The following is a 9,206-nucleotide window of genomic DNA, read 5'->3' on the forward strand; positions in this document are numbered from 1 at the left end:
TGCTTTTTAAGTGCTATTTTAATGACGTTATTGTCAGTATTGTTCATTTGCAGAGGTGTGGACTTGAGTCACATGACTTGTACTCGAGTCAGACTCGAGACATATTTGATTACTTCAGACTCAAATTGACAAAATCAAGACTTATAACTCAGCTTGGATTTTATCACCAATGACTCATGACTTTATTTGGATAATCCTAATAGGATTTGAACCTTTTGACTTGAAAACAAGAAGTATGTTATTTTAAAAGTGTGCCATGAATCAATTAATTTCCCTTCATTTCATGAATCAACTAGTCAATGCCAGTCTTTTTTGGTAAAGTGAGACTTTATTGGCCAGATGATCCACTCTGTTTGAACTAATCTGACAGGATCCAATCAAGTTGAAGGTTAGAACCATGAAAAACTAATGTAACATTACTGAGCGTCAATTGGAAAAAATGGTACCAGAGATAATTTCAATTGTACAAAAATGTATGTAGTGGTCAACAAAAAACAAATTGCAGTTTTGAAAAAGTAAAAAATTACAGAGATGAAACAATTTTAAGCAAACTTGTTACAAATAAGTACAAATTCTATGAAATGTTCATGATTATTGTGAATGTATTATATTATTAATCTGTTGTCAAAATGGCATTACATTTGGTGAAGAGCACAGTATGACTCAAAAAAGTTTAGGACTCAGAACTCAAAGCTCGGGACTTGACTTGGAATTTAAGTGCAGAGATTTGTGACTCGTACAAAGATGACTTGAACCACCTCTGTTCATTTGTAGCCTTGGTTTCCAGTGTACATGCTGTATATGTATTAAATCTCTTTTTTTCGTTGCAGTTTTAAATCAGTGTAGGAAAAGACATGGCCAATTTTAAATTTGGACTCTACTTTTTTATTTTAGTCCTTGTCAGATTATGTGACTGGAATAAAGATAGGCACACAGTTGCTTTAGCATAAGTCACGGACATAGTTTTGAAGGTTTTCTTCACTCGTCTTTTAGTTGCAAACTTGTAATTATCCAGGAGCTACTTAAAAACTAAGTGGTGGTGTTAATTTCCGTCACACTGAGCTCTGATCCCCCCACACTGTATCTCAGACTGACAGGGAAAATGTAGCTGTAATAAAAGTAAAGCCAGTGCGCTGGCACATTTTAGGTGTCGTTATGGGACTCGTGACCTGATTCTATTTTTCCTGGCTGCGTGTCCCAAGTCTTACTTTTAGAAAACCATGTGTAGCCTTGGCACATTTAAATAGGCTATTCAGAACAAGGGTTTCCTGTGACCTCATGGAATATGGTTTTTCAATCATAAAGACAAACAGAAGCCTCGTCTCATACAAAGTATTTATTTACAGAACAAATGTTACATCAAGTATAAAAGAGCAGCATGTGTGGTTGAGTTGAAGATCAGATTTAGCACCTTTCAAACACTTTATAGAGATCAGGTAAGTTGGCGATTTGCAGCACAGTGCCGTCCTCGCTGAAGGTCTTCGGAGGACTCAGGAGGGTTCGGAAAGCTTTGAAGATGATGTGCTCAACTTTCCAACGCCATGTGTTCACCTCAGCATCCTGAAACAATACACATTACACATCACACTTAGCAGTTCAGTTCTTTGTCATTAATGTGATTGTAAAGCAAAGGATGTCAAAAGTTAAAGGGAAAGTTCACCTCGGAATCAAAACTACATATTTTTCCTTGTACCTGTAGTGTTATTTATCAGCCTAGAAATTTTTGATGTGAGTTGCAGAGTGTTGGAGATATGGCTGTAGAGACAGCACTCGGCTTGTGGCGCTCAAAGCGCCAAAAAAATCATATGGAAACTCAACAGCAATGTCTCTTTCCTGAAATCATGACCTGCTTACTCAAGATAATTCACAGACCTTGTTGTGAGCATGTAGGAACAATTTTCTTTCCACCGTACTATAGTTCTATTATATCGTAAAGAAGGCAGACATCTCTACAGCCAATATCCCCAACACTTGTCAACTCACCCCACAACAATCTAGACTGATAAATAGCACTACACATAAGAATTTTTACTTTAAGGGTGAACTGTCCATTTAAAATGCATCCAGCACTCCAGCATTTCTTCACACCTGCTCTTCTCCAGGCTCAGCCTCTAGAATGTAGCGCTTCCTGATGGAGTAGAACATGCTGCACTCCTTGCTGAAGTCTCTGAAACACTCCTTTTCATTGTCCCAGTTCACCTGCACAACACCACCAAGCAAAGCCTTCAGATACAGTTTGTGTTTCCAGAATGTTTTCTAAAATAAGCAGAGACCTAAAAGATGTTCACCTCAGTGGCCAGGCGCAGGATGAACATGGGGAGACCCTCCATGACAGGGGTGTACTTGTCCAGCAGTAATGGCAACCCTGTTAGATTTCCTTCCTACAACACACAAAGCTCAGTTTTACAGATTGAGTAATATCAGACTGATAATGCCACATTTTGGAGGCAGAAAGTAACTGCCTCAGACAAACACCACTCAAACTGACCTGGTCTATCTCCAAGGAGAAGTAGTCCTCCAGCATCTCAGATTTCTTCTTCAGGAAGTCGACTATGTACTGAGCAAGGCCTTCTTTAGGACCATCCTCTTCTGTCCAGCCGCTCTCCTCAGAATCCAGAGCCAACATGGCCAGGTCATAAAGTGGAGCTGGTGTCTAAATGCACATTATCACCCGTTAAAAGAAAATCACAGCATGTACAGTATATATTAATCATTCACAATCTTGACTGTACTTACAGATAGCCTTAGTACACCAAAGTTCCCAAAGTCATAGATGAGTATTTGGTAGAAAAGTTCCTGGCTGCAGCAGAAACAAAAATGTGAAATCGGACATAAAGCAGCAGGTTCAAACAACTGAAGTGAACAGTGTGTGTTTCCTGTGGCTCTGACCTGAGTTTGGTGGTGTTGAGCAGGTACAGTTTGGTGTGATGTTGGATCAGAGTCCACTGGGGGTTGACGCAGCCAACAAACGAGTGGTTCTGCAGCATTTCTTGAAGACCTTGAGAAAATATGTACACACCCAGAGGAGGACAAATGTGTTAAAGACTAAAAAAAAACACCCTATTTAATCTAGTTTGACTTGTAGACTTGCTCAAACAACTACAGAGGAGGTGGCATCAAAATAATAGGGGCATGAGGTGACAAGAAGTTGCATGAAGAAAGCTTTGGGGATGAGCTGTAGCCTGGAGCCACACGTAAAATTACTAGGAAACTGTAGAGACTCAAGTTTGTTGGTGGGGTTACTCATGAAACACTAGATGCAACAATAGACAGTTTAGCTGGAATAGATGGTGACGCGTGATTTGTTTACCTGTGTGCGTGTTCTCAGTGATCTCAGCCCTGAGTTCTTTGACACTATTCAGCTTTATGACTCGTCTCTTGGGCGTGGCTGCAGCCGTCAGGTCCTCATCTTCTTCCTCCAGCTGCTGCTGCTCTTTCCTGGGTCGCTTCCTGGCTCACACACGCAGAGACAGACACACACACACACACACACACACACAGCTGTCAATCCTCCAGCAAACACTACACTGCATGTTTACAGATACTTGTACTCTCCAGACAATAACTCATACCAGCTTACTGTGGACACACTGTTAGACTTAACGGGCTGTGAAAATGTTTACAGATTTAATCACACACTCAATTGGCATCAGATGTTTTTTGTCCCGCCATATTAAAAGCAACAACTACTTGACAAGCTGAGGCTGCATGAGTTACTTTTTCGGCCACATGGGGGCAGAGGAAATCCACAATTTAATGGCTGTAAACTTTCCGTATGATCATTTTCTAAAGTTTTAAATTCACACTGTCGGCATACAGAGCAACATTAGCATTTGTTTAGAGTTTTGTTTATGGCTATCTGATGAATGTAACTCTAGTATTCACACTCTCTTTAGCTGTTTTTGGCTTCAACCAACTACTGGGAGAAATATTTAGGTCATAAGCTGCTGGGTGTTTGGCTTTTCCTCACCTCAACAGGCAGTGTGCACTGGCTTTATTAAAACCTTTTCACAGAAAACTGGATTAATGAGAATTCTGAGACTTCTAAGGTAAATGTGTTTGCTTAAACCAAAACACAGAGCTGTGGAGGGTGATTATTTGTTTTGGGTTCATCACTGTTAGCGATGATAGGTGGAGCACTAACGACAGATCCCTTTTGAGCTTCTATAACATGCAAATTCATGAGGTGACATTTGTTTCTGATTGGCCTGGAGGAAGATGACATCATTAACGTGTGATGATACATGCTTACTACTGCAATCTTCTTCGTGCTCTCTTACTCAACTCATCTTGCTGCCGGTCAATGTGCAGATTTGCTGATGATACAGGATTAATCATACATCAAGACATGTCCCGATCTGACTTGTACAAACTGTATCTGGATTAGTCTAATCTCTATAAACACATTTCTGCATATGAATGCAGAATTTGTGGGCAATGAGACAAGACTTTCTTACTGAAGTGTTCTGGTTTCTGTTTGTGGTCTGAGTTGGATTAGTGGGCTTTGGTTGCGTGCAGGTAAACAGTCAATGAAGAGAGCAAAAGAGGTGGAAGGCAATGGCTGTGATGCAATCTCAGAACCCTCTGGCTATCGTCTGATGACAATTTAGCTTTTTATTAGCTTTATTAGCTGGCTACTTGTAAAACAATCCGGTTGTAGATGTCGTCTCTTAACTCCATTCGCATCTGAAGTTGCTAACTGGATTGTAAAAATGACCGGCACACAGAAGAGGAAGTCTTGGCGCCAGATTTCCGCTGGCTACACCAAAACAGCTGCACTATTAGCAGTTGCTCCAAGAGGCTAAGATGTTGTAAGACAGATAGCCGATGGGTTCAAAAATTGTGATTAATCATGATGGTACTAACTGAGTCATTAATCCTGCACACACACTGCCATGATTCATTTTTTCACCTTTGAACACCATTGTCTTCGCCACCTTTCGGCACCTCTGCCTCCTGCTCAGCCAGGGCCTCCAGCAGGTCTGTATCGTCCATCTCCTCCATCTCTATGCTGTCAGGCTGGGCGGTTTTGGTTGTAGCCTCCCTGCTGCTGGGACCAGCTGCTTCCGGGTCAGGAGGTGGCTTCTCTTTTGGCTGGAGGAAGGCGTCCAGCTTCTGTGCGCGGCAATCAGTCCTCACCATCTGATGTGCGTAGACTCGCTCGCTAGACTCTGCTGATGCACTGGTGGACTTGACCTCACTGCCACCTGACACTGACAGCCCTGGCAGCAACGTCTGCACAAACACACAGTGTATGTGTCACCATATATCTCCACGCTTCAAGTTTTTTTGTAGCTCGAAGGGGAAAAAAGACCCTCAAATGCACACACGGTACGGGTGACAAATGATTTCTGGGAGGAGTGACAACATGTTACCAGAATACAAGACAGTGATCAGATCTCTTACTGCTGTGACAACTGCAGCATATTTACAGAGATAACAATCTAGTCACACCATACCTGAGTGAAATATGTGCGTGAGGAGTTGGAGCCAAGAAGTTTGCTCTCTATGTGCTTCTGAATGCTCTCGATGATGCTGTCTTCGTGCAAGAAATGCACCTCATGTTTTGTGGGATGGACATTCACGTCTACATTCTGCGGTGAAATCTCCAAACTGTGGTGATTAAAAAGCACCAATGAATATCAAATAAATGTAACCATGATAAGAATGCATTGTATAAAACAGACAAATGCATGTTAGGTTACCTAAGGTATAGAAAAGGGTGTGTGTTCTTGGGAAGGTATGCAGCGTAAACTGTCTCGATTGCTTTCTTCAAAGCGCTTGACTCCACCAGACGATCTGAGACGTCACAGATCACAAACTCCATTTAACAAAGTGCCAATAAGATGAAATCATATTCACAGGTGAGCCACATTTGCAGTAACTTTTCTGCGATACGTACGGTTAATGAAGAGGACCAGGATGCATTTCTTGACTGAGTAATTTGCATTAGAGATGTAGCCTTTCAGCTTATAAGACAGCTTCTGATCCTCGCAGCTAACTTCAATCAGCTCCCTGGCAACATACCACAGAGTTGGTCATGCAGTCGGCGTTAAAGTTTTAACAGGTCACATAACTGCAGACAGCATCAAAGCATTTTTTTTCCTCGTCTTGGTCGGTTAATACCTGCTGACTGCATTGCCAAAAACTCCTCGAATATTATCCACTACAGATGCGTTGGGTAGAGTCCTCACATCTGCCACAGTCTCTCCTTGCTGGAAAAAAAGGCCATAAATAATGTCATCCTTCAAGCAAAGAAATTTTTGTGGTTTCATTTATTTTTTTTTGTACGTGCAGTCACAAATACTCTCACCTTTTTGACAGAAAAGCTTTTTCCTGAATTGTGTATGGCATACCTTCAAAATAACATGTTTATATAAGAGTTATTCAGGCACAATGATATTCATCAAGAGAGCAGGAATCACAAGACACAAGTAGTAAAGACAAGATGACAGACCTGCTGACCACCTCTACAATCCTGGAGTACTCATCACTGGGGCTCTTTAAAGCTTTCCTCCTGGTTGACACGTTATAGAACAGGTCCTCCACCTGCAGGCAGAGAGAGCAAACTGTTGTAGGTTCCTGAGCATCCAATGACTTCATTCTGTAATAGCTCATGTGCTCCACAAACTCACAAGAATCTGTGTTCCCTGGTTGCCAGCACATGGTTTGGGAGGGCCCTTAAGTTTGCCATCGCTGTAGCTGGCTCTGCAAGATAACAGTGTAAAAGCATCAAATCTGAGAATCCTGGTAACTTCATCCCTATCATAATGTATCATTGTTAGCATACCTATAGGCGCACTTGGCATCAGCTGTCTTAGTAGTAATGGTCACATGGGCAACATGGCTTACACTAGCAAGAGCCTGCAGACATGAACGCAGACAATTTATGTGACGCACTAAAAACAAAATGTATGTAAATATTTAATAACCTTAAATCTGATACTGATCCAGAGCTTTACCTCTCCTCTGAATCCATAGGTCGCAATAGCTGAGAGGTCCTCAAAAGTCTGGAGTTTGCTGGTGGTGAACCTCTCACAAACTATTTCCATATCTTCTCTCTGCCTCAGATATAAAACAGACAGCATGGTCAGAGAAAACTATACAATTAAAAGACAGTGGCAGCTCTTCAGAGTCCCAAAATGCTAAATATAACCTAATGAAGGCAGAAAGACCAGACACCCTAGACTGAATACAACAGAGGGAACAAACATCACCTTTCCCAAGGGTCATTTCTGTTATGACTAGGGGTATGAGTACTCAATACTTTTAAGATATCAACCGAAATTACCCAGTGCCAGGTAGTATCAAATAATCTCCAGTCAAATGATACTTGCATTTGATCCTTTTTGCGCCTGAGGTCTGATCCCAGAACATCCCCACTCGCCACCAGGTTGGCAAACTTTCTGTTGCTGCCGTTACACAGGTGCTAACATCAACCATGGAGCCATTAAACGGTCCCAACCAACTCACACTGACACTTGAACAGCTTGACTCTGTCACTAACCTGTCAATAACTGTTAAGTAGCACTAGCCGTGTGATGCTAACAGTTAGCTCTGTCACTGTGTTGTGTGTACAGCCAGTTGGAGTGTCACAGTTACTACTCAGCTAACATTATAACCTATACAGTCTGTGATGTGGTGAGGTAGAGCATGGTGTAGTTCAGCATGCCAATATATTTGAAAAAATGGCAATACTACATGACACACTGCAGGCATCAAATGAAGCAGTCTATTGGTATAAATTTATGGGTATTGGTAGCGTAATTCTTTTTTAAGGATGTCGAGCCCTAGTTATGAATTTTTGGTTAACATTTATAGTTGTCACAGTGGGAATTCATGGCAGGAGTATTTAAAAACGATACTTTTACAACCACCTAAAAAAACAGAGGTGGGTCTTCACCCCGACCCCCTATCACCCACCCTGATGCCAGTGCCGTTGTCCTGAATCTGAAGGAGCTTCAGCCCGCCGTCTTTCACCGTCACCTGAATGTTGGTGGACTTGGCATCCAAACTGTAACATTTTAAAATACAAAGTACGGTCATTATACAGCCATGATACACTTGAAGTGGCATTATCTTGTCAGTTCACAGGAGTGTTACCATGTTAACGCTACAGGTGTTGGTAAGCAGCTTTACCACAGGGGGGATGTAAACAATGGTGTCTCCTGTCATATTTTGTCACTTATAATGGTCCCACTGCAGCTTATTTAAGCCACCAGTCAAACACCTAACATTAGCTCACATTATCAGAACTAAGTGTAACATGTAGCGTGTCAGTTACCAGTTCTCAATCATTTCCTTGACGGCGTTGGCAGGACGCTGGATAACTTCTCCTGCTGCAATCCGGTTGACAACTGTTTCGTCGAGCCTCCGGATAACTCCCGCCATGTTTACAGTGCTGCTGGCTAATTTTATGGTTAATTAAACAGCAGGTTGTAGATGTGAATTACTTACATATGGATTAAATGGCATTTATTTAGCTTAAGTGTAGCCTCACAACTCATGCAAGAAACACAGCGCATGCATTGGACCAGAGAGTAGAAAAAACATAGAGGTCTCACTCTACCTCAAAATGTCAGCACAGCGACAGTCGTCATGTCAGTCGCTCAGCTGTCCCCATAACTGCTGTATAGGCGTTATTGGGAAAGTGAAATTGCTTTACCTCCCCACAAAAAACTGAAAAGGTTTATCGTTTTATGTAATGCGTGGCTGTTGACGAAATGTGTTATTTCAGCTACATTTTTTCCACTATCAAGTGAGTCATCTTCTCAATTATACACGATCTTCGATGATACAGCGCGGGTAGAAAACGTAGAGGCGGGGCCTGTGTCCTGCAGACGTCATTCGCGGAAAGTCTTCTTCTCTGGTTCATATTTTGTAACGTTGTGAATTTGAACTACGCACAGCGTCACATAACGATGGAGCACATTGACAATATTTTGCCACATTATACCACACAGTTTGCCAAAAAGCAAAAGGATTATAACGTCATTTACATCTTTATACACCTTTATGTGTGCACAATACAGTTTATATAATACAGTAAATTGTTATCATGAGTTTGCAGTCTCTGCTGCAGAATAGTAAACAAATCCCTTTTTAAAAAAATAAATTTGTCACTCATTAACACAATTTACTGTATTTTACCACTGTTTTTTTCCCTTTTGATGTTCTACATACTGATGATACACTGATACACAGAC

At 41.5% G+C, this 9,206-nt stretch overlaps 1 protein-coding gene across 1 annotated transcript; it reads right to left on the minus strand.

The window, feature by feature from the left end:
* Nucleotides 1–1,347: 1,347 nt before the first annotated feature.
* mlh1 (mutL homolog 1, colon cancer, nonpolyposis type 2 (E. coli)) lies at nucleotides 1,348–8,768 on the minus strand. The gene is made up of 19 exons (XM_049600001.1): nucleotides 8,285–8,768; nucleotides 7,924–8,014; nucleotides 6,963–7,061; nucleotides 6,791–6,864; nucleotides 6,636–6,708; nucleotides 6,458–6,549; nucleotides 6,314–6,356; nucleotides 6,127–6,215; nucleotides 5,903–6,015; nucleotides 5,706–5,799; nucleotides 5,460–5,613; nucleotides 4,913–5,235; nucleotides 3,311–3,450; nucleotides 2,890–2,998; nucleotides 2,737–2,800; nucleotides 2,489–2,653; nucleotides 2,289–2,381; nucleotides 2,089–2,199; nucleotides 1,348–1,560 (listed from the first exon to the last, which is right to left on the minus strand). The coding sequence occupies exons 1-19, from the start codon at nucleotides 8,389–8,391 to the stop codon at nucleotides 1,405–1,407; spliced, it is 2,190 nt and encodes a 729-aa protein (XP_049455958.1). The 5' UTR covers nucleotides 8,392–8,768; the 3' UTR covers nucleotides 1,348–1,404.
* Between the last annotated feature and the right edge of the window lie 438 nt (nucleotides 8,769–9,206).

Source organism: Epinephelus fuscoguttatus, linkage group LG16 (genome assembly GCF_011397635.1).
Source record: "Epinephelus fuscoguttatus linkage group LG16, E.fuscoguttatus.final_Chr_v1".
Taxonomy (NCBI): domain Eukaryota; kingdom Metazoa; phylum Chordata; class Actinopteri; order Perciformes; family Serranidae; genus Epinephelus; species Epinephelus fuscoguttatus.